The sequence below is a fragment of the Hyposmocoma kahamanoa genome, unplaced genomic scaffold, assembly GCF_003589595.1.
Source record: "Hyposmocoma kahamanoa isolate Upper Pololo Valley unplaced genomic scaffold, ASM358959v1 94, whole genome shotgun sequence".
Classification (NCBI taxonomy): domain Eukaryota; kingdom Metazoa; phylum Arthropoda; class Insecta; order Lepidoptera; family Cosmopterigidae; genus Hyposmocoma; species Hyposmocoma kahamanoa.
The window spans coordinates 6364387-6385205 of record NW_020654878.1 but is presented as its reverse complement, the minus strand read 5'-3'; the positions used below and the strand labels follow the sequence as shown (position 1 = coordinate 6385205).

Below are 20819 nucleotides of genomic sequence, written 5' to 3'. Positions count from 1 at the left end.
CATTAGAGGAAATACCTGATCCCAAACTGGTGGTACGGAGAAACCATCTTCCCTGCTGCGAGAGGCGATTGAAATTAAAAAACATCCTTATTTCAACATTTGCATCAATATTAGACATGACTGGTTGAAGACTCTACCACCTCAGTCAACCGTGACCATGGGACCTGTAAAGGGCCCGAAACGTCGGTTTGTTTGAAAAAACAAATATACGCGATTTAAATCCGGAAAAATAGTTTCATTTCCTATACGAAAACTTAATTTTAATAATTTTATGAGAAAACTGAAAATCCCGAAACTGAGTTCCAAAATAGACAGCTACACAATTTTTTCGGTGACCGAGTAACCTATTTCAATGCATTGGTAGAGAAGATCGTTCGTCAGCTCAAGAGTACAGAGAATAACTGATTTTGCGTAATTTACTATTTTATGATTTTATGATGAATGGATTAGCTTAAACTGTACTGAAACTTTTTACAGATCAACCAGTGTTTGTGCCATCTGCCCGAGGAAACAGACTAATTAAGTACGGTCCGCATAGCTTCCGCGAACACAGTGACAACAAACGCCAGCCAGGACCTAAAAAGCGATGGGTATGCAGAAAAAGTCACATCGGATGTAGAGCATTCATTATCACCTTCGAAGATCATGTTATTAAGCACAATGATGTACATAATCATTAAGCTTTTTCATGAAACGTTAACGATGGTACATAAAATGCATTTTTATAGGTCAATGATATTTATACATATATGTATTACGTTTGTCATTATTGTATTTCGTTTTTAATATTGTTACACTCATAATAAATGTTTACAAGTGACAATGAATGATTTGTTACACATTTAGTGTCATTGTCATCGCACTGCTGGGCATAGGTCTCCAAGGAGAGTGTTAAGGTCATACTCCACCACATTGGCGCAATGCGGATTGGGTGTTTCACACGTGTTTAGTGGCATTGTAAGGCATATTTTTTCCTATTTTCTTTTAATTATTACTTTCTAATATGTTGCTTTACTTATTTTCTTCCACATTACGTTTTAAGTAAATAGTGTGTATATATATAGGATTTATGTAGCTTTGTAAAAATTGAGATACAGCTCACTTGTAACTTTCAGTGCGTTTCATTGAAAATGTGCTTAATTTGAAGTGCGTTTAAATTTTATATGTAATTCACTGTTAAATTGATTTCGAAGTAATGTTTTTTTTATAATACCAAGTGACGGGATGAACAAGTCTTGCGCCTGAAGGTAAGCGACACGTCTATCCATAACAGTTGTAGTGCCACTCAGAGCTTCATATCGCAAAGATTTGAGAGGATCTATCACTGCACTCGTCACCCTGAGTTGACAAGTCACATGTGCCTGTAACTTACCAGCACGCTTAGCATTCCAGACCGGAACGCAGTAGTGCTCACATTACTGCTTGGCGACAGAAATAGGTAAGATGGCGGTACTATCCTGGACGAATTCCTTCACAAGGAGCTCTACTGCTACGTAAACTGCTGCTGTTAAAATACAGATGAGAAATGCAGTCTTGAACGTTTTTAATGTTATCACAGGTTGCCTACAGTTTATAACATCATCTCGCACTGGAAGGACAATGTTGCAACATGGAAAATATCGGTACTTTGCACATAGTAATAACAAGCGGACGATGGGGCCTAAGAAACGTTGGGCCTGCAACAGAGCTCCTAACGGATGCAAAGCTTTCATCGCAACTATTGACAATGAAGTCGTCAAATATAACAAGGAACATAATCATTAATAACGAATCGTGGAGTTGTTTGTAGATCAATTTCTTGCCAAAAAACTCACTACTGCGGTTTTAGATCGATAGAAAACAGTTCCATTTCCAATTACATTTTAGGTCAATAAGATAAATGTTATACCAGTTTTAAGAAAATGCACTGATTCAGTACAACCATAGCATAATATAACGTAAGCAAATAATTATGGAACGTTTTTTGAACACTATATTGACTTGATTAATTACGTGTGTGTGTAAATTTATAAACACAATAGTGCGTCTTCGTACCTCTATTTTCTTAACATAATAGATACAGTCGACACCAAAATGTTTGATGACACCCCGTTTATTAAAAATCAACCTTATTGGAATATTTTACAGTAAAACTTAAATTAACGTTTAGTTTTTACTGAGTTGACGAATGTTTCTTTATCCTTTTCTTAGCACTAACTCAAAAATAGAAGTCGTTACAATAGGATTAATTTTTTATTCCAGATATATTAACGTTTAACACAAACAAACGAGGGAACCAAATATTAACACATAATGGATTCCGTTATTTTCAACATAGTAGTAGTAAATGCAAGAATACATTGAAGAAAAGGTGGATTTGTAGCAAAGTACGATCTAACTGTTGCCGTGCCTGTCTTCATATTATGGAAGGACAAATTGTCAAATGTAGTAAAAAACATAATCATTCATCGAACATGTCATAATTGAAAGTGTAAATCACTTTCTGGATATGATTTTCTGAATATTGCTTCGGAAAACATAGTTCTAATAGGGACTAGATTTTTAATCGACGCGATTAGAGCTTTTTGGAATTGTGTTATACTCATTCTTGTATTTATTGACTTTTCTTTATTTGTTAATAGCTATTTGTTTATGTATTGATATCACTCAATTTATTAACTTTACTGGAACACAGGTATAGTTTCAAAGTACATGTAACTAAATAGAATAGAAAAGTAAAATCGATGCTACTTACTAATAAATAAGTTTACTTATTAATTATTATAATATTTACTATTAGTTTCAGGACTTGCATGTTTATATTTTTTACTGTAGTGAAGATCATTCGCCTGATCAAAACTAAAGAGAACGACTGCTTTTGCGATGTTTTACTTCTTATAATTTTTTGTCGGAATATATTTTTACAGATCTACCAGTTTTTGTGCCATCTACCCGAGGAAACAGAGTAATCAAATGCGGCCCGCATAGGTTCCGTGAACACAGTAGCAACAAACGTAAGACAGGACCTAAAAAGCGATGGGTATGCAATAAGAGTCAATTCGGGTGTAGGGCGTGCATTATCACCTGCGAAGATCATGTTATTAGACACAATAATGTACATAATCACGGAAGTAAAAAAAACGAGTGGAAATGACATCAAATTACATTATAGTCCATTTCACGTAGGATGTCCTGTGATATTTCCAATTTTTACGTTACACGCATACTCTGTAGAACTAATATGTCAACCAGTAACCTCTCAGGTAAAGACGTCAGTATTTTGGTGATAACCATTTAATCATCAATATGATGACCAGCTTGTTTCAGTCTTACACGAATGTCTTCAATTTTTGACATAAAAGTGGAGACGGAGTTCGTGCCAAAAACAAGAGAAAAAAGCTTCTGTTGAAGTAGATGGACGCTTACGATAGACTCTTTGTCATATACTAGCTTTGACTTCGTCCACATCTCCTCCGACGTCTCACATGACTGGATATATGCGAGCGGCCCATATTGCATTCGCGTGGCAATAAGCTTCTTCTTTCTTCTTTTGGGCCTTGGCATCCAACAGATCCCACTCATCAGGTTTTTTTTTCACTATTGTCTTAAATTTTTTTTTTCTTGTCCCCGAAACAATATTAAATAGTCCTCGACTTTTAATACTACTTGAGTTTCAAATTTCCAGAACAGCCAATTTTCGCCATTGAATTTTGAACTGATCGACAATGAATCCTCCATTTTGTTTTTTACCCGTAGCTCATGACTGTCGCCTAACCAACGTATTATTTTACATGGTTTTATTTTTATTTCCAGTAATCCAAAATATCAGCCTGGGCCCATAGCCAGTTGTAATTTAGGGAAGATTTAAGATTACTGGAATAAAAGTGGAGTTCTAATAATACATTTAAATATAATTTTAGGTAAAGATGTACATTATCTTTCTAAGTAACAATGACAGTAGTATATTATTTTTTTATGACACTATTGTCTATTTATAAACCAAAATACTTTTATTGAATTTCCAACAAATAACATAATGATTGAATCCTTTCTATTTTGTTTATTATTTGTTCTTAAATTATTTTCTGTAAATCGATTCTCTATTCGTTACAAATTATCTCGATAAGTTATTTAAATCGCTTTTTTTTCATTCGATTTTACATCACTACATCTCTAGAAACTTCAAATCTCAAATGTCACCGGAATCATGCTAGGTGAAATGAACTTTTAGTATCCAACCCGGTGTAGCCACACGGACACATTTGAAAACATAATCTTACATTAGGGCATAATAAGATAACATAATTTTGGTTGGATGTAAATTATCAAACGAAATTAGAAAATAGTAAAAACGCGATTTAAATCCGGAAAAATAGTTTAATTTCCTATGTGTAGCAATCGCGAAAACCTAAGAACTCGAATAATAAAAACGTTTTGGTAAAAAATTTAAACTTATTTGAATCCAAAGTTTTATTATTGTTGTTGACAATCTACTGATAGGGATGTGACATCACACATCACACGACATTTAATTGATATCGACATTATGTTTCATAACTAGCGGAATATTGAATTAGGCATTGCTTTATACTTGCTATAATTAACCACAGAGTATACGGAAGCGGCACTTGAAGTAATTTCTTCGAAAACTAGCGTAGCCGACTTTTACACGCACATATTTGTTACCAAATACGCGTAAGCATTTACTACACACAAATATTAATTGATATGTCATAATATTAATGATTTATTGTACTGTTAATGTACTTTAATTAACATACTAAATTTCAAGTCCACCCAATCACTGGAAGGGTTGGATTAATATGATATATTTGTTCAATAATTACCTCTTTCTGAACTGACTAAACATTATAACATCTACTTGCTTGTCAAGGAAATGAAGATACTTATTTCCGAAGGCGAAGAAGCGAACTCTGCCCTTCATCAATACTCATGTATATTTGTCTGTTTTCGTTTCCTTTCAATTTCGATTTATAAATATATTGTTTTACTTTTATTCTTTATTTTAGTTGTTAACTTTCGATTAGTGGCTCTTTACGACAAACCTTGAAAATAAATTTGTGCTTAACTCATATAGCAGATGCGAGAAATACATTTTAAAAGTTTTTAATGTCATCACAGGTTGCTTAGAGTTCGTAACATCATCTCGCACTGGAAGGACAATGTTGCAACATGGAAAATATCGGTACTTTACACGTAGTAAAAACAAGGTGAAAACGGGGTTTAAGACACGTTGGACCTGTAATAGAACTGCTTACGGATGCAAAGCTTTTATCACAACTATTGATAATACAGTCGTCAAGTGTAATAAGGAACATAATCATTAACGAAGAACCAGGGGATTTTGTTACTAAACCAAACTCTGAACCCAAAAACTTACCTATTACAGATAGTTCAGGAAGCCGTATTGTATCAAGACTCTGTTTTACTCAAAGTTTACATCTCTTCAATCTAAATATTAGAAAATCGCACATATAAAGTATAATGTGACAGGATGACGTCCTAAAGTCGGTTGATACTCCACAATGTTTGAAGACCCGCTCATTTAACAAATGTGTCTTGCCCACTATGACTTACAGTGCCAAGACGTGGACGCTCACGTAGAAGGCTGTCTACAGAATGAGAGACGCACAAAGAGTCATGAAGCGAGTCATGCTCGGCATCAAAGTTATATGTAGATCGAATTCCCAATTCCGAAATCCGTAGACAAACTAAGGTCCAGGATATAATAGATCGGATAACGAGTTTCAATATGTTACGAGACGTGGTGAACACAGGTGGAGTAAGGCGATAACTGATTGGCCAAGAAACGGATATAGAAACGTGAGACGTCCTGTAGCAAGATGAGTGGACGACACTGTCAAAGTTGCGGGCAGTAGATGGGTGAGACTAGCACAGGATCGTGGTGGATGTCAAAGATTACCGGATGCCTATACCTAGCAGCGGGTGAAGTTCGGCTGTGAATGATAAAAGTATAATATAACCATTACTGTAGCTGTGCAAGCAATAATTACTCAACGTTTTTTTTTTCTAAGGGAATTGCATTGAGTTCTATGTAATCTATGGGGAATTATGTATATAGTTATATTTTTAAAACAAAGCATACTACTTCCTGTTACTGTTAGATATATCTATGACCTACGAAGTTGTGATGGAAAATAAATATTTTTAAATGTTTTTAAGTAGTCCTTTTTCTATGTTTCGATGATATGATATTCACCAAACCAAGTCCCATATTTAACTTATAATAAAACGAATAAATTGTATAAATTTATTATACAGCTTTAATCGAGTTCGTTCTATCGTCTCGTGGAAAAAGAATGATTCAATTCGGAAGACATCGTTTCAGTGAAGATCGTCGGAATGATCGTATAACGACCCCAAAGAAGCGCTGGCGCTGCAATGGCAAAATTAAAGGATGCAAGGCTCATATAATAACCGTTGATGACATTGTAGTTCAGTTTATGAATGACCACAATCATTAATCACATCAGAAAACGGTGTCAGAAAATTTGGCAAACGAAATTTGTCAGAAAGTTTTTCTAGAAGTTATTTAAAATACATCTCGTTTATTCCAAAAACTTTTGTGAATACAATAAAACTTAAATTTATCTCTGTTGTTTTTTATTTTAATTCCGTGGTGTGTGTGTCAACTACGAATTCTACTGTTTAATTTATTTTCTATTAATTTATTACTGCGTTCCGGTTTTGGAGGGTGTTGGTGAAATTACAGGCATATGGCACTTGTTAACTTATGTCTCAGGGTGGTGGGCGCTTTGGCAGTGCCCCTCAGATCTTTGCGATTTAAAGTTCTCAGTGGGACTACAACTGCTAATGGACAGACATGTCGCTTACCGCCTGACACACGATTTATTAATCCCATCACTATAAAAAAAATATAAAAACATTGACACATAGGTTACACGGTATAACTTTCCTAGCGTGTTTATCGTTGTTAACGTTGTACATCTGTGTGATACCAGTTTGGCCTTTATTTAATACATTTTAAGATATATCTAAAAATATATAATTTTTTAAGTTGTGAGATAAAAATGGATTTTTAAATTTTTTTAGCAAAGGTAAAATTCTCGACCAACTATCGAGGTAACCGGAGAGTAAAGTGTGGAGACTATAACTCCAACCTGGACAGCTGGTGCAAAGAAACTGCGAGGAAGAGGTGGATATGTAGCAGTCATTATAATGGCTGCGGAGCTAGTATTGTAACAGTATACAATCTACTGGCTAAAATTAATACTGAACACAATCATCGACCGTAATTTATGATATTATAAAAAATAAAAATTACAATTATCCAATATGAATTATGTTTTTTTTTTCAAGGTTCTCTGAAGTTCGTAACATCTCGGAATGGAAATATAATGCTTCAGTACGGAAATTATCGTTTCGGTGAACACTGTTTCAATAGAGGTGCAAAAAATAAATTGAAGAAGCGATGGCGCTGCAGCACGTCCAGGACAGGGTGCAAGGCTTGCATTATAACCGTTAATGATATGATAGTTAAGTCTAACGTTGAACATAATCACTAAAAACTTCATGAAATTACGTTACTAAAATTGTCTGTATAAGAGATATATGAAGAACATTGAATTAATTTGTGTAGTTAACTGTGTATGTGAAATTTTTAAAACTCTTGGAGAAACTAATTTTAATATGCAACGAGATTCTCTAACTTGTGACTTTAGTATCGACTTTTTAGGTTTTCGCGATTGTTTCTTTTCGGATCACCATCATTATAACCATCAAATCAACGGTCACTTGTCTCTCAGGCGAGACTTAGGCCATAGTCTGCTACGCTTGTCCATTACGGGTTGGGGACTTAACACGTTTTCCGAGAGTCGTGAACCTTCTTTGATGTGCAGGTTTTATCACGGTGTTTCCCTGCACCGAAAAGCTCGTGGTTAATTTCGCGCATAAATTCCGAAAAATTAAGAGGTGCGAACACGGATTCGAGCCCACGGCCTTTGCTTGTGAGCGGTATGTGAAATAGGCTACTGCTGCCTATTTATTAATTAATAATAATATATAAATATCCGTAAATTAAGTACGTAAATAATAAGTAATTTCTTAAAAAAACTATCGTTACAGGCTCTTTGCTTCATGACCATGGATAGGTTCATGGGGAGGGACCCAAACATTGGTTTGTTTTAAACAAAAAACATAGGCCGTTTAGATAGAAACAAATGTAACAATTTCCATAGTGAATGAGTGTTTAGGTTTTTGTGTTTTTTTTGTTTTGTTCGATTAGAATTGTAATAAGCCATCCAATATTTGACTATTTTTTTAACATAATTAATAATGATTTAGAATTGAACATTTCGATATAATTAATATATATTTTAATTTAATCATTAATAAGTGGTTATAATTTTACGTCATTGCATGTCCAACGTGGTTAAGACTAATTTACTACTCTTAATATTTTGGTCATCTCAGTTTTTATTTTGTTTTTTGTTTCGTTTTATTTTCACAAAATTAGTTTTTTGCTTTTGTTCGAATTTTGTTTCTTGTTTCTTTATTTTTTTCACAAAATTCAAGGAGCATAATATTAGTAAATAAAATATGAGTCGTTTACTTTAAAACCAGACAATGACTAAAAACTTAAGTTGGCATAGTACTCATTGGACGTATCGACTTGTACTTTTGTACTTTTTTGGTAGTAGTAGAGCCTCGTGATAGAGTTCGTCCAGGGAAATACTGCCTTATCTATTTCTGCCGCCAAGCAGTAATGTGAGCATTACTGCGTTCCGGTTTAGAACGGTAAGGGTGCTGGTGAAATTACAGGCACATGGAACTTGTCAAGTTTTGTCTCAGTGTGATGTACGCAGTAGCAGTGCCTCTCAGATTTTTGTGATTACACGGATAAGGTTCGGATTGTTACGGACAGGCGTGTAGCTTACCACCGGGTGCACGACTTGTTCATCCTGTCACTTGGTATCATAAAAAAATAAAATAAAAAAGCAAAGAATTTTTTACTTATGGACATTATTTTTTGTAAGAATCTTGTAAACTTTATGTAATTTAACCAAACCACACTTATGAAGAATCATTTTTCGCAGTTTCTCTGGAGTTTGTGACGTCTTGTCGTGGCAATAGAATAATTCAGTATGGAAAGTACCGTTTCATAGAACATAGCCGAAACAAACACTCAACAGGTCCGAAGAAGCGTTGGGGCTGCAACAGATCGGTTAAGGGATGCAAAGCTTTCTTTGTAACAATTGATGATGTCATAGTTAAATCTAATGAGAAACACAATCATAACTAAATCTTGAAATGGCGTCATCATTTGTGTAAATATAGAAGAATTAATGTTTTGTTGGGTTGAATTTGGAAGTAATCGAACCTAACATAGTTCTTTAAAAGTCGTGGATTAAAATTTGAATTAAAGGTTGTTTTTGTTTGAAAACATGCCAAAATTCGCGAGTGTGAAAACTGTCAAGTTCAAGAAATTTGTATTAAGCAAACAATATGAATTTATTTTCAAACATAAAATGTTATGTATTATACGTAAAGACTTTGTAAGTCAATGGTAAAGACGGTTTTTTTATATCGTAGGATTTTAAACGTCTTGTCGGGTTTTAAGTTATAAATTGATATTTAATAGTTTGATGTGATGTTCTGGATTTGCACATTATCGTTATTGTCGTTAATGTTTCTGTAGATGAGATCCAGAAACTTTAAATTATCATCATTACATAGATTTCAATTTTGTCCATCTATTTGGTCGCTATTCTTAATTTGGTTCTTCTTTAAATCCACATTTTTCAAAGGATATCTCTTTTTGTTTCTGCGATAATTTTTTCTCTTTATCTTAAGTTTTTTGGGCTTTTAATTAAAATTTTTTGGACAAATACCCCCAAACAGAATGTGACCATTGTGTTTTAACTCTTAACTATTACGGTTACTTATTTGTGTTCCACTCGTAATGTAGGTAAGAAAATGATTAAAAGTTTTATCATCTAATAGCGGTTCTATCGTGAAATTAAAGCAGTAAACCAGTACTACATTTAGTTACCAGTTTTCAATTATGATTATTTTCGGCTCACACTTTGCTGTTTTTGTCGTTTCCTTTGTATACATATGCTAAATGATCTAGCCTCAGGCATTTTTTAATTTCTAATTTTACTCCAATGGGCTAGAGCTTTATACAAAAAGAAAAATGTAATCATCAATTTGTTCATTATACAATCTACGTATATTCAGGCTTCAACATCTCGAGAATTGTTTCACCTTGTTTTTACAATCCGAGATTGTGGGAAATTATGGGTCTTATTAGATAAATAAGATAGGAAACGTGTGCGTGAAATATACTTTGAGTACATAATAAACAGAGTCTCAAACAGTACGAACTAGTTCATATGTCACAGACATTGCGCACACAAAACTAAAAAGTTTACTTTCGCTTATGCCAGATTTTGGTTCATTTTTATTTTTGTTTATTTGACACACTACGGCGCGCGGCTAAAAGTAGAACCACAAAATTGTATTGTGTATTTTACCGTGTCTAGTCATAATATTTGTTGTATCTGCCGTATTAGTATAAAATATATCAAATATAAGTGGTGTTCGCTTAACTGGTGTATGTAACCCGTGCTTTAAATAGATGAAGAGGTAGAAGAAATTTTATGAGTAACATTTTCAAATTTTAATCTATAGAAATCCAATCTATTCCCAAAATAACATACTGTATATGTATACATTATATTATCAATAATCTAACATAAATACTAATTGTAAGGTCACTTATTGAACTTTTGTTATACAGCTCGCCTGGAGTTCGTCATATCGTCTCGTGGTAATAGAATAATTCAATACGGAAAGTACCGTTTTAGTGAACACAGCTGCAACAAATTCACAAAAGGTCCGAAGAAACGATGGAGCTGCAATGGACATCGTAAAGGATGCAAGGCTTACATGATAACTATTGATGATGTTGTAATTAAGACTAACGAGGAACATAATCATTAAATGCCTCCGTGGTCGGACGATGACCATGCTGTTCTGCCATGCAGAGGTCTCGGGTTCGATTCCTGAGCCGGGAGAAATATTTGTGTGGCTTTGATTGATTTCTCTCGTGCGTTTGGGTGTAATTTGTGTTGTCTGTGTGTGTTTCCCTAGTACTATGTGTAGATTAATAAAACTTCTTAAATAAAGTCGTTATTATAGGAATGCATCGAGTTGAACGTTATTTCAAATTCCTCTTAATTTTACAAGAAAAAAGTTGTGAATAATAAACTATGACGTATTATATATTTTTAGAATAACTTGTTTCCACAGTTAAGTGCGTGATCCTACTACCATAGAAAAAGAAATTAGTATCCAGGTCGCACGGTAAAGCTTTATGCCGAGATATAGTAACAAGAGGATTGAAGGAAATCTGAAAAAATGTTAGGTATGCACTATTGGTGACGATATTGTCAGGTCTGATGTTGAACATAACCATTTACTTAATTCTAAAACAATAAAAGAAGTACAATCACTACTTTAAACAATATATCGAACTTAGAGCCTATTTATTTACTTTAAAATAAAACTTGTCTTAATATGCTTATTCCGTTGTTCATCGAGATGTTTTTAATATCCTTTAAGTTTACAGTTATACGTATTCCCGGTCAGTACAATGGAAGTAAAAATTATTTTACGAAAAATTTTTGCACAAAGCTGTCTATACATTATGTATAATCTGTGTATATATCACATATTTGTTTAAACTGATATTTCTTTTTTCAGACGAACCGGTGTTTATAATTTCACCACACGGTAACAAAATGATACAGTTCGGGAATTACCGGTTCAAAATCCACAGTGACTGCAAGGATAAAGTGAAAAAAAGATGGGTGTGTAGCAATGGTGGCAAATATAAATGCAGAGCACTTGTAGTCACTTTTGATGATAGTATTATTCATTGTAATAATGAACATAGCCACTAGGGAAACATACCAAATTACAAGAATATATACAGTTGCCTGCTTATCTGTATTCCACAGGATATAGCACGGAGAGTTTGCGAAATAATTGCACAATTTAATTCCGCCTTTTCGTTTCCATCACCGAGGAACTAGACGTAGACTGGGATTTCACCTGTATGTTGTGGATATTACTAGGATTCGTACAAAGCGTTTCGCTTCCACATTTATATGGCGAACGCGAACGGCTATGGAATAGAATTCTCTGCCTGCAGACTTGTTTCGCTATAACTTGGGCCTTTTCAAGGATCCATCGTCGACCTCATCGACATTTTCCATCAGGTGAGATGGAGGTCAAATGCGTACTTATTTTTAATTAAAAAACTCTTATTATTGATTTATTATTAATGACTAACTACAACCAAGACTCGGCAAACATAGCGCTGGACGCCACCCGATTCGGTGGATTGATTATTTGCAAAAGGAAATAAATGCTGCTGACAGGAAATAAATACAACAAGTAAATGAGTACAGGGTAAAATGGCGTACGTTGATTGATTAATGTTATTGATTAATCTAAAAGATATTAAAATAGTGTTATAAATAGTTGCTAAATAAAACATTTTAAGCTGATAAATATGTCTAGGGCCCCTTCAACTTAGACGCTCGTAGAAGTGCTGCAGTGGTGCGTGCAGTGGTGCACTACTAAATTTTCGTACAATATTTAGAAGCGCAGCTTGCAGCGCCACAGTCGCGCCGTGCAGACTAGTATTGTGTGAAAATTAGTAGTGTCGCGGCTGCACCATTTCTATTTACAACTTTTATTTCAACACCAACTGTAAAAAGCAAAAATTAACGTTTGTTTTACTGTACGCTCTCAATTTACAAACCATTAAAATTTGGTGACGTGGTTTTTAATTTGCATTAATATTTTACCTTGGCATAGTCCGTTCTTAGTTCAACTATCTAAGTTTTGATAAATAGTAACTAATAATAGATAGTAACAAGTAACTTATGTATTTTGTTATTGCACAATTTAGTTCTAGTATATGAATATTCTAAAGTTTGTGTACTCCTCTCTTAGGTACATTCATGATTCAGATCGACGCGCATCAGTTCCTATTGTACAAATGTAAGGGAAACAAGAAACGATGGGTGTGTTTGAAGCACGAAAATGGTTGTAAAGCGGCTATAACTACAGACAATGACGTTATCGTTAATTGTAAAGTTGAACATAACCATTAGCAAGAAATAACTACTGAATACTTTATACCCACATCCTAAAAACTTTAAAAAAGGATGTAAAAGCTGAGTGTTACTAAAAATAATGCATTCCTTGAAATGTTGTATTGAAGTGATGTATTTTCATGGCCATTTAGTAGGCATAAGTGTTAGTTTTAGTTTTTACTTTTAAAGTAAAGCATAGGTGATTTTCCAATGTTTACTTATTTTATACACTTATGGTTATATTTGGAGGACCACTAAAACAAAAGGTTGAATTATGATAACTGGCCACATACCGGAACGTTTAATTTGAAAAAAGAATGACTCGTGAATCATTTTTTGATTTGGTATATGTGTGGCCAGTGTCTCATACGAACGACGTTATTATCATATTGTAACTTATTCATTGAAAAAAAAAATCGACCTCATAAGTTTGCATATCGGCTTTTTTTGATTTCCATGGGATCCCCTCATCAGATTCTGACTTCTTGGTGACAATGGGACTATTACGGACTCCTTTGTATATTTTGTACTTTTTGCTGGTTGTCGTGGTAACGGTGATTTGTTGATTACATGTATTGTGTCAAGTGAAAATACGACTCGAAAGTCGAAACTTTTATTTGCGGAAAAATATTTTTTTTATTTGTGATAGCCAAAAAGAACCCGGCACAGCATCGTTGGCATCAGGGACCACCCTTTCAAACAAAAAAAAAAAATTCAAAATCGGTCCATAATTGGCGGAGAAATCGGTGATGACACTGAAATGCCTCTAAAATTTTAGGATTTTCCTCGATTTCCATGGGATCCCCTTATCAGATTCTAACTTGGTGACAATGGGTTGACAATGAGAGTGCAAGCAAAGAAAAAACATTTTCAAAATCGGTCTACAATTGACAGAGAAATCGGAAAACATACATACGGCCGAACGCATAACCTCATCCTTTGTTAAAGTCGGTTAATAAAACAACCTTTTTAGTGTTACTCTTTATATGATTATGAGTATAACTTTAGTTTCTCTATAAGAGAGTATCGGGTAATTGACAAAAAGTACATATTATGAATTATGTGATAATAAAAAACTGATTCAATCAGAGATTTATAAAGTTAGAGGAAACATTTTGTTATTAAAATAATTGTATTTCCCTACTTCGTTTGTTTTATTTATTTATGTAACTAACCTTATGGCTGATGGTTATTAAAGATCGTGGAAACAATTTCGTTGGTGGTTACGACCGCAACTCGATTGTGTTTTCTATTATCTTCTTCAGCCTTTAATCACCTACTGCTGATGTCCTTCTTATTTCCACGCCATCTTGTCCGATGTTTCCTCTGTTATGTCGTATATTAATGTATTGTCCCGTGTAAATATATTTAACAAACAATCATCATTAAGGATACCTGATGGTTTTAATCGGGAAATACTGGTACTAGTGCGGTGTGCCGAGCCACTGTAGCGACGTCACGCCGTTGACGACGTCAAAATTGTATTGTAAGCTTTTCATTTAATAGTTTCCAATACAGTTCTGACGTAATCACTACCATGTCGTAGTTTTACGTGTTCTGTGGTTATGTCCCTCGTTGTTATTAGACCTAGGTGAGTAAGTAGAGTAGAAATTTTATTTTGTAGTGTGCGCCGTAGATATCAAAGTGTATTTATTAAACAAAGATAATATTGAACGCCATACCATTGTAACGCAATTAACTCAAGTTTCATAAAATAGATTGTAACGTTTAAACGTTTTGAAAATTGGTGTTGTATTTTTATCGAAATAACATTAATTGTAACTTCCAGATGAACCAGTTTTCATAACCACTTCGCGAGGATATCGTATGATTGTAATCGGGAAGTATCGGTACGGTCTTAAAACCGGTTACAGGGGCATCAAAAAGCGATGGGTGTGCGGTAAAACTTACTCCGGCTGCCGAGCAGCTTTATTCACCATTGACGATGTTATAGTCAAACATACGAATGAACACAATCATTAAACTGTCACAACACTAACGGGTACTTGTAGAAAATAAGTTCTAGTTCTATTTGTACATAGGGCGCACTATAAGTTTCCGGAACTGGCCACTTACATAAACATTGTTTAAAAACTAATTACAATATTTGAAAATGGAACTCTTTGACTGTAGAATACAATTTGTTTCATTTCTGACCATTTATAGTATTTTTTCTTATTCATTCCGGAAACTTATAGTGCGCCCCATGTAGTAACTGCCTCCGTGGACGAACGGTTATCATGCTGGACTCCCACGCAGATCCTGGAGAAATATTTGTAAGGCCTACATTTAAGTCTCTCGTAAGTTTATATGTAATTTGTGGTTGTGCATGTGTGTGTCTATGGTACCCGCGATACAGGGTTTCCCTAGTGCGGGGCTATGAGTGTGTGCGTTATTATTATATTTAAATTCGTAAGTAGGGTATTAGTACAATATGTAGTTAATACAAATCTTTTTAGTTAATAAAAAGCTTGTAAAAAAATCCTAAAATCCAATGAAACATATTGAAAAATATTGAAAATTGTTAAGTATAGAAAATAGGATTACACTGGCCTTACTATCATATAGTAGTTTTTTTAACGGCTCGCTTAATTACCTTACACGAATAATATTGTAAAAATCTGATATATTTTTTCTAAAATTTACTTTTCACGTACTGGAAACGAATCAATTTTTTTCTCCGGATTTAAACCGCGTATATTTGAAACAAATCAACGTTATAATGCATACAACGATTTTCGCATAACTAGCTGAACGTATTCGAAAAATTTAAAACACATGCACGTCAAGCTTTAACGCTCGATCCGGCAAACTAAGCGTGTTTGCAGGATGCGGCCCGCACCGCCCAGCTCCTCTCGAGTACCCCGCCGTTGCTCTGCGCAAGAAATGAAATTGGTTAAATTTACAATGTGTAACAATCGCGAAAATCGAAGAAGTCGAGATACGTCGGTGTGTTGTAAAAAGGGCGAAAAGGCCATTTCGTTTTATTTTTCAGGGGAGTTTCACGACTATTTAATAATATTTACGTCTAGTTTTAAATTCAATTTTTTTAAATTGAATTTAAAACTAGACGTGAATATTGTTAAATGTTATGTTTTAACATAAACTTAATTGAAACCACAAATTAATTTTAAAGCAGTACGTAAATACTTTAAAACAGTTGTTATAACCTAGAACATGCTCTCTTGAAAAATTTTTCGAAATAGCGCTTTCGCCCTTTTTACAAAACACCGACAATATGTATGCGTTTCACAGTTTTCAATATTTTTGTGGTGCAATTAATATACGAAAGTTCATATTAAGCAATAACGAATAACAAATTGCCCTATATTTCTTTCTATTCGCCTATAGAAATATAATACTCACAATAAAAATACTATCACAATATCCATAATATGATCTAACTATATGACTAATATTACCTGGTTGAAGAGATAGCGGAATCAATTGTAAGCTACCCTGTGCCACAATTAACCAATGTCATTTCTTTTTGTACTTATTTCTGCGGAAATAAGGAAATTGTAATAATAAGTATTGTTTACAGAAAAGGTGGAATTTATAACAACACCTCGAGGATTCCGTATGATGCAAATCGGCAAATATAGATATGGAGTCAGTGTTTATAGTCGCCGCAGGTTTAAAAAGCGATGGGTCTGCAACAGGACTTCGAAGGGATGCCGAGCTGCTGTTACTACCATTGACGACGTCATAGTTAGACAGTGGAATATACATAATCATTAAGTCCTATATGGGTGCCGAGAAAAAAAGTGTTGAAAAGTTTAAGGTACTAAACTATTGTTTAACTATTCTGTCAGCAATTGTTATAGTTAGCTAGCACAATGGTTAGAATTACCACAGTCGTTGTGCTGATATAACGAGAACTGCATTAACAACATTTTAAAAGGAGCTATTGAACTCTCTTAGTGCAGTAAGAACCGTTATTGCTTTTTGCATCTTAGGGTCGTATTCTATAACTCTACTCAATGCTCAAGTCAATGGCAGGGACTTGAGTATGATTTCGAGTGCTTTAAACCATACTCAAATCCTGACTTGAGCATTGAGTAGAGTTCTAGAATACGAGCTTTAATGTGCACTACATGATATTGTGTTGATAAAGACATCTATTAGATGTTTAATTTGTACAGTCAACTATAAATCGCTGATCATCTATGGACTTTCATGATTTTTTATAGTAAATTTTGTAACAACAAGAGTTGTTATTGAATAAACATAACCATGAATAATTATAAACTTTAATATATTATTTGACAGGTATTTTTGTATTTGATTCAGTAATTTTGTTTTAATTATTTGTAATATTTTTTACATTAGCCTGTATTGTCGTACTACTCGTATAAAGCAGAGACTCCCTAAACTCTACGCGTCGTAATCCTATGTGGTTTCTGCCATCTTGTTTTAATCTGCCAAAAGTCTTTTGTGTCTTCGTTGTGAATCGATCCTGACTCTTTGTGTTTTCGTCTGTTGGACATACCAGTGAGCAATCCTAGTTCAGCTTTGCCGTTTGGAAGCGCATCACTGCATTGCGGTTGCAGATTTCAACACCGTTGTAGTAAGTTAGGATCGGCAGAATACATGTCGACGAGTCTGTGATTCACTGACAGGGTAGATTCCTTTCATTGGTTTTTTATGGACCAGCTCTTTCAAGTGTGTATGAACCGACAGTTTATTTTTTTACAATACAAGAAGGCGTAAACGAAGGCGACGTACTGTTTCTAAGCTGCTTAGTTTTTTATTAGAATAGGTGTTTAAAAAGCTTACAGTTTCATATGACAATCTGGGTATTGTCGTCGGAGAAAAACTGTTAACCAACATGCGTTACTGGGATGCTAAACTCGAAGATCTGAATAAGGAAAGATGAATTATGAACAGATCAAAGACTCAGCTGACGATCAATAACGCGAAACGTAAGGTTGAGGAAAATAGGCAACACTACTACTACTTTACTACACAACAAAGTCTACGGAACAAGCCAATTATAGGAAATAACAGTTTAAAAAATTTCAGTACTCTCTGATTTTTTTTAAAAGTACTGCTTACTGAAGTTTATAAATGTAAATTAAAACTGTATTAAATTATGATTCGAAAATTAAGAAATAAAACTAAAAAGTATAAGCGTTTTAAAATTAAGAGGGAAAACCTTACGTAGGTATAAAACTCAGGTTTTTCTAATGTAAGTCAAACAAAGTATCGTTGTATTCGTAAATTTTTGTGATATTAAACGTCATGTTCCGTCGTCATTTAGCTCGGGAAGAGCTGTTAAGGCTGTGGGTATGGAATCTGGGCGCAATCAGTGTGATGTTGCATCCGCTTTTAACCCGCAACGCTAGAGGCCTACAAGAGACGTAGCAGAACGTCACTGAGGAAGATGCAGGGTCACTACCCGGAGACAAAATCGTTTTTTGCAAAATACTGAAAGGAGATAGCCCCATATTACAGCTCCACAACTGGTAGAATGATTATGGTCCCTGCACCAAGTTTTGCGAGTGACCAAATTCTAGGAGAATACAAAAAGTCCATCGTCAAGCACGGAGACCGCTAAGAGTTCCAGCTCTAAGTGGTGGAAATCGAAGGTGTTGTTTATAGTGGGTAACGCACATGCTCTGGACTGAATCTCAGTGGGCGCGTACTTTTTTTTGACGAGGCTTATTTCGATTGTCATCCCGATTCAAGAAGAATGCGAGTTTGGCGAATTCCTAGCCGCACGAGGCGACTCCCGTAACCTCAGAAAGTTCATCCATACCAAGGCGGAACGATAATGGTGTGGGCTGGAATTCGCCAGGTTGGAAGAACTGATCTCGTTTGGTAATAAGGCAATTTGAATGCGGAACGAAGCTGCAATGAAGTTGTGCAACACATGTTAATTCCTCACCGACAGCAGCTCGGCTAAGATTTCATGTTTATGCTCGATAATGCACGTGCACACACTTTAGGGCTGGTGATGAATGTGTTCCGCGAGTACGACATCACTTTGTTAGAGTAGCCTGCTCAGTAGACCGATCTCTATTCCTGTGAACATGCATGGGATTTGTTCGGGAGAATAGCATTCAATGATTTTCCTCAAAATGTACACACAGAAGAAGCTTTTTTCACATTTATCAGAGTGTGGTATCTTATTCCACCTGCGACAGTTAACAACCTCATATTTAGTATGCCACGTCGTTACAGAGCCGTCGCTAATGGCTTAGGAGCTCCAATTGATTATTAAAAAACTTATTTAACAGCTTTCTTTTAATAATGTTCACTGTTACACTAGTTTTTTAATAATTTTATATATTTTTTATTTTGTCACAATATTGTCAATTTATAAAAAAAATGGTTTTTTTTCTTAACAATCCTTTTACTATTTTATCACTAAAATTAATATTAAATAACACTTCATTTGGTGTTCAACATATAAGGAAACATTATGTTAAATTTGTAAAAAATATGATAATCTTGTTCTCTAGACTTTGTCGACAAGTGCAATTTTAAAATAAAAATAAGTAAACTTTAGATGATCAGTGACCTTTCAGTTGACTATACTACAATTGAGTTAAATACAATTATTTAGTTTATAAGGAAACTTATTCTCAAACAATTTTTTTTATAAAAGTTTTCTTTCACAATAGAAGCAGAATTCATAACAACACCCCGAGGACTTCTTATGATTCAAATCGGTAAATATCGGTACGGACTCAAGACTACAGGTAACAAAGGAGTTAAGAAGAGATGGGTGTGCACTAAAACGTCTGGGAAAGGCTGCAGAGCTGCAATTTGTACCATAGATGGCGCCATTGTCAAATATGTTAATGAACATAATCATTAGCACGATTTAATGCAATTATTTGAATAATGTGCCTGCATTAATGATACTCACGAAATTGAACTAGATTTTTTCAAACTCCTACTTTTGTTTTTTGTTTCACAATTAGAGTCAAAAGTCAAAGTCAAAAATCTTTATTTCATAGGTAATCCAATTACACTTGATATCGTAATGTTGATTAAACTGTAGTAACTAATTATACCAAATTTTTTTCACTACACTGCCGATTCCTAGTCAAAGCGAGTTACTAAACTTTATGGTCAGTTACCATCTTGTGAGATAGCGCTCAATGCTTCGATTGATACCAAAATATTATTGATTAATCAATAAATGATTTTATTTATAAAAATGTTTTTATAACAATCTTCCTAGATGATAAAAAATTTGTCTATGTTACGTCTTGTCTCGTCTCGCCTTTTGAATCTTACGTCTCTTACAGATACGCCTCGATTCATAACAACGAACAGAGGTTACCGAATGATTCAAATGGGCCGATACCGTTACGGACTTCATACGCGCAGCCAAGGCCTGAGAAAGCGATGGGTCTGTGGCATGTGGGGGAAAGGATGCCGATCACTGATTATAACTATTGAAGATGTCATTGTACGCCACAATTACGAACACAATCATTAATTATCCGTTTCATTCATGGTAGATCGTACGTCGAGCGTTTATAACGTTTGTAATGTAGGTTTCGGAAAATTTACCTCACCTTTCTGTGAATTGGAAGGTATGTAGTACAATTTGCAATTTGACATGTATCCCAAATAAACTTCCTATTTATTAGGTTTTTGGTTTTTAATTTTAATAACAAATACCATAAACTTGATAATTTATTGCATTAG

General features: G+C 34.4%; 1 protein-coding gene across 32 annotated transcripts in view; it reads left to right on the top strand.

Annotated features, from left to right (window-relative positions):
* LOC113237741 (modifier of mdg4) overlaps positions 1–20819 on the top strand; it is a 563531-nt gene that overhangs the window by 116247 nt on the left and 426465 nt on the right. The window contains exon 5 of one of the 32 annotated variants that reach the window (XM_026474367.1): positions 20414–20622. The exons of 29 other annotated variants lie outside the window; for them this stretch is intronic. In XM_026474367.1, the coding sequence (XP_026330152.1) occupies positions 20414–20607 (194 nt within the window). In that variant the 3' untranslated portion in view covers positions 20608–20622. Of the gene's footprint in view, positions 1–477; positions 696–10783; positions 10989–20413; positions 20623–20819 lie in introns of those variants that run through there. 2 more of the 32 variants (XM_026474363.1, XM_026474362.1) reach the window with 2 other exon arrangements.